General features: G+C 43.3%; 1 protein-coding gene across 1 annotated transcript; it reads left to right on the top strand.

The window, feature by feature from the left end:
- The first annotated feature begins 679 nt into the window (after nt 1-679).
- LOC112225944 (gastrula zinc finger protein XlCGF57.1) lies at nt 680-4,313 on the top strand. Its single transcript, XM_024390093.2, has 2 exons — nt 680-1,050; nt 2,277-4,313. The coding sequence occupies exon 2, from the start codon at nt 2,451-2,453 to the stop codon at nt 3,969-3,971; it is 1,521 nt and encodes a 506-aa protein (XP_024245861.1). The 5' UTR covers nt 680-1,050; nt 2,277-2,450; the 3' UTR covers nt 3,972-4,313.
- The last annotated feature ends 956 nt before the right edge of the window (nt 4,314-5,269 follow it).

Below are 5,269 nucleotides of genomic sequence, written 5' to 3'. Positions count from 1 at the left end.
AATTATTTAAAAATGCAAGTTCATTATAATTTCTACACACGTTCTACCTGGTTAAAGTTGTTTATGTTCAGACTGGAGTATTTTTCTTTAAAAAAAAAGATGTGCATATACTTTTTTGGGACTCAGACACCCAAGACCCATTCGATACCTCCTGCGACCCAAATTCAGGGACCCAGTTATTATTACCAACTCTAATATGTCTATGAAATATAAACATTTGGTCATGTGTTGCTTTTATTAACCATGGCTATATACATCTGGAGTGAACATGTAATTTAAACAATAAATAGTGGAGAGAAGTAGAAACAGAGAGAAGTACTGCAACAAAAAGTGCAAGTTAGACACTATTGAACTACTGGTATACTTTGAGTTTGTCAAGTTACATGAATAATTAAAATGTTATATATACGATATTGGAACATAAAATCAAAGACGTTCCTTTATAGTTCAGTTACTGGCTTTATGTCCCATGGGGTGGCGCACAATTGACCCAGCGTCGTCCGGGTTTGACCAGTGTATTTGTTCTTAACTGTCTTGCCATGTTAATTAAATAAAGGTTAAATAAAACATGTCTGTAAGGATGTTTTTGCAAGCACTAGACTGGCCTAAGACGTAGCCTGGATGATTTACAAGAGTGGTCTCTGACAGGGCGGGGTGTCTGGTCTTTTGACAATACTCTGATTGATTTACAACTGCGTTGACAAGCCGAGTCCATGGATCAGTGGAGGGAATGATACAATGTTGCGAGTGTCAACAATTCATATCAATATATATGACGCGAGATGAATGCATGCTGCGCGCGCATTTACATCAGACGACGGAAGTGCACAGCAGAAACATCGAGGAAAAGCGACACAGGGAGTGAAAACGAAGCAGAATTAGTCAATGACAGAGAGAGGGAGTAAGGGAAAGAAAGGAGAGAAAGCAATACGGAGGCTGCTGGGTTGCTCGGTAGAGGTGGACGTGGCGGGTCGGGTTCAGTTTGAAGCCAAGCAACTGTGGCGACGGCGAGCCGAAGGCTAAAAAAGCCATGAATCGGACAAACCGCAGGTAGCTATTGCTAGCTTGCTGTTTTTTAAAACTGATTTCTTTATTTTTCCACCTCTTTCTCATATGCCAGTGTGTGAATGTGTATGGCCCAGCACAGGTTTCGTAATTCGACACAATTTATTTAGTTTAACGACACTTGCCTAGTACTACCTGCACGGGTCCAGGATGCACGCTCAAAGTTAATAAAAAAAAAGTAGCTAGTAACAGTACAGTATAGCTGTCTCACTTTCTTGCCTTCCTAGCTAACGTTACATGTCATCGAGCCTAGTTGGGCGCATCTGTAAGCTAGCTAGCTAGCAGCATCGACGTTAGCGATAAACAAGATGGCCACTGGCTAGCTAGTTAGCTAGAAATGGCATCTTGCCCTGTCTTTGTATGATAGTAGTCAGCTGGTAAACTGAAATATGCCTTTTTAAAATGATGCGAAGAGTTGGCAGGTGAAAAAAATCCCCCCTCTGAAAAGTTTTTGCTGGTTGTAAAAGCGCTTCATATGTCACGCAATAGCTTGCTTATAGTCATCCTCAACCAACTGGGTGAGAGAAGAAAAAAAAAATCACCGCCAGATTCTTGCAGCCAACTAGTGCATGATGTGCGTGGCGGGTTTGGCGTGCTACCTAGCTGGTCAGAACATGCAGGTATTGCATGAACACCCATGTTGTAGTTTAGATTAAAGTCCTTCATTTTGGTAACGTGATATTTAGATTTCAAGGCGAGTTATTGTGTAGTCATCGAATTGATGCGCATGAATGTTGTGAAGTTAGAAGTAGCTAAAACTATTTCAGGACGTTCGGCTGCCAACTTCTCACCAGCCATCATTCAAACTTAAATATAAGGCCTACTTAATTTTTATATAATGTCAGTACAGTTAAAATACGAACACAGTTCTCGAAGTTTGCACATCTCTATTGTCATTGCACATCTGTGTGTTTCTCTTACATATAGCTTGCTTGCCACTCATACATATAGCTTGCTTGCCACTAGGTATTGTGATTGTGTAACAATGTGTAGTTGTCTTTTTAGTATTCTGTGTGCTTGTTTTATTTGTGTAATTATAAGCCAATGTTATTATGAGTTGACAGACCTGTTTATTTTGTATTACTTACCCAGCTAGGCCTACCAGGTACATTACCCCTGCTATATTCTAATTGAAGTGAGGCCTGTAGAAGACAATAGGGTATTTTTTTTAAACTGAATTATTTCATGTCCCTTGTCTTCTTTCTTTCCAGGGGCTTCAAAGATAGGTGTTGCTCCTAACCCAAGGAAGAAGGCTTGGCATCAGAACAAGCTGTACTATCAGAGGGACACTCAAGTGGGCCAAGGCTCTTTTCAGGGCAAAGTAGTACTATTCTCTGATTCATTACGGGACTAACTGGAGACGGGTGCATAAGGACTCTGCAGCCATGGCAGAGTTAGAGACAGAGTGCATCACGCTAGGACTTGACACGCTGCATGCATCAGAGTGTGGCTCACCGCCGCTGGATCCACTTCGGCCTGAGTGCACCTCGCCAACCCTCCACCTGCTCTCGTCTGACTGCAGCACGCTTGGCACGCTGGCGGCAGAGATTGCAGAGCCCATGGTCATGCTGCCTTGTGTGAAGACTGAGCCTGCAGACGACCTGGACCCCATCCACACCGTGGACCTGTCAGAGATCCAGCCATTGAGCACAGCGGAGCTGGGCCACGAACAGATCAAGATGGAGATCAGTGGGTTGGACTACATCAAGTCTGAGCACCATGTCCATGACCTCCACTGCTTCCACAGCTCTGAGTATGAGAGCGACTCGTATTGTATGAAGTCTCACTACGAGCCCAGCCTGGTGTTTGACTACATCACCCACGTGTCCGACAGCCTGGACTACATCAGGTCGGAACAGCACGCCGACCTGCAGTGTTATTACACCACCGAGCTCGGGGCCATCAAGACTGAGTACGAGCCCAACCTGATGTCCAACCACATCAAGACAGAGATGAGCCTAGAGTCCATCCACATGGCCGAGCTCCGGACCGAGCTAAACAAGCTCAGCCATGACGGGGTCATGGAAGGCCATAGACTGGAGAACGAGTTCCCTGGCGCAGGAGGCCTCTACGAGCTGCAGTCCACCCATGCTGGGAAAGGCCCAGGCCACACAAGCCCGAAAGGGCATAGCACAACCCCACGCAAACCTCGTAACCTCAGTGGTGAGAAGCCTTTCTCTTGCACCCAGTGTGGGAAGAATTTCAGCACTCTGGGGAACCTCAAAACACACCAGCGCATTCATACAGGAGAGAGGCCATATACCTGCTCGCAGTGCGGCAAGAGCTTCGGCCAGGCAGGGAACCTGAAGAGGCACCAGCTCATTCACACTGGTCAGAAACCCTACGTCTGTGCCCACTGCCCCAAGGGCTTCACCAAAGCAGATGACCTCCGCTCACACCAGCGTCTACACACCGGCGAGAAGCCCTTCTGTTGCCTTCAGTGTGGGAAGAGCTTCAGTCAGTCCAAGGAGCTCAAAGCCCACCAGCTAAGCCACACCGGAGAGAGGCCTTTCTGCTGCCAACACTGTGGGAAGAGCTTCACCAAGGAAATGAGCTACCACAACCACCTGCAGATTCATACTGGCGAGAAACCATACTGCTGCTCTCAGTGCGGTAAGACATTCAGCAACTCGGGGGTCCTCAAAACACACGAGAAGATACATTCCGGGGTGAGGCCATTCGGCTGCACACAGTGCGGTAAGAGCTTTGGCCGTTTGGGACATCTTAAAGCACACCAGCAAATCCACACTGGGGAGCGACCTTTCGCCTGCCTCCAGTGTGGGAAGAACTTCAGCCAGTCAGGCCATCTCAAAGCACATGAGCAAATTCACAAAAGAGAGAGATCAGACATGAGCAGCTCCAGCAGCAGTGGTGGTAGCAGCAGCCGCAGTACTGATAGTAGCTAAATACCTTTAACCTCTTCAAAGTATTATTCCTTTTTTTATATAAATACTATATATGTTTTTCCTTACACTTTTCTTACGTTTTTCATACATTTTGTGCTTATTGCGTTATGTTCTTTGGGGGTCAACTTGACTGATTTGCTATTATGCAAATGTCTATGTTGGGATCAGTGAAGTTACTGAGGGACTTATAGAAAACTTTGTATCTTGTCTGATCTGTGTTGTAGTGAGTGCCATTCCAGTTTCTTTCCTCCAGAAAAATCACTCATTGTGTACAACCTTATTGATAACATGTAATTCCTAAACCATGTACTGGAATTCATTATTAAAGAAACTAATGCAACACCAAATCTCTCCTTTCTTTTGTATCGTCCTGAATTATAAACCTGAATTATGAACTTGTCTACCAGAGTGGCAAATTAATGTCTTTATTAGAGCATTGGTAACAGGTCAAGACCGAATGTTGCACCCTGACTGTATCGCCACTATGCTCATTATAAGTGTACAGATCTGAGAAAGTGGTATAGATACCGGTAGTACTATTTTTACAGTAATGTTTCCACAAGTATTTAGCTGTTATGTAATAGGACATTCATTTATGTAGTTAAAATGGGTACTGTAGTATTTTCATTGTAGAAAAGCTGAGTCCCTCACGCTTGTTTGTGTAAAAGTAAAGATGACTTAGTAGAAAACGACTCAAGTGAAAGTCACCCAGTAAAATACTACTTGAGTAAAAGTATTTGGTTTTAAATACACTTAAGTATCAAAAGTAAAAGTATAAATAATTTCAATTTGCTCATTAGTACCAGATGGCACAATTTATTTTAATGTTTTTTATGTTTATGGATAGCCAGGGGCATGCTCCAACACAAAGCATGTGTTTTGTGAGTCCAGAGGCAGTAGGGATAACCAGGGATGTTCTCTTGATAAGTATTTTTGGGTGTCAGAAAAGGTTTGGAGTAAAAAGTACATTTTCCTTAGGAATGTGAAGTAAAAGTTGTCTAAAATATAAATAAAGTACAGATACACCAAAAAAATGGCTTAAGTAGTACTTTAAAGTAATTTTACTTAAGTACTGTTGGTATGTGATTTCATGGTCGTTTCTATAATTCTTAGTTATAACACTTATTGCACATTCTACTGCTATGGCTCTATAGACATGTTTGCTCTGAGATACAGAATGAAGATACCAGTAACCACAGACAAGGTCATTTGATCATTTTTATCCTTCAACCACCAGCATGACACAGTTGTTAGGTTCACAATATCTTTGGCTGAATTTGAATGGACGTTTACGCACA

Source organism: Oncorhynchus tshawytscha, linkage group LG27 (genome assembly GCF_018296145.1).
Source record: "Oncorhynchus tshawytscha isolate Ot180627B linkage group LG27, Otsh_v2.0, whole genome shotgun sequence".
Lineage (NCBI taxonomy): Eukaryota > Metazoa > Chordata > Actinopteri > Salmoniformes > Salmonidae > Oncorhynchus > Oncorhynchus tshawytscha.
The sequence above is the reverse complement of the archived record's forward strand: the minus strand, read 5'-3'. Positions and strand labels throughout refer to the sequence as shown.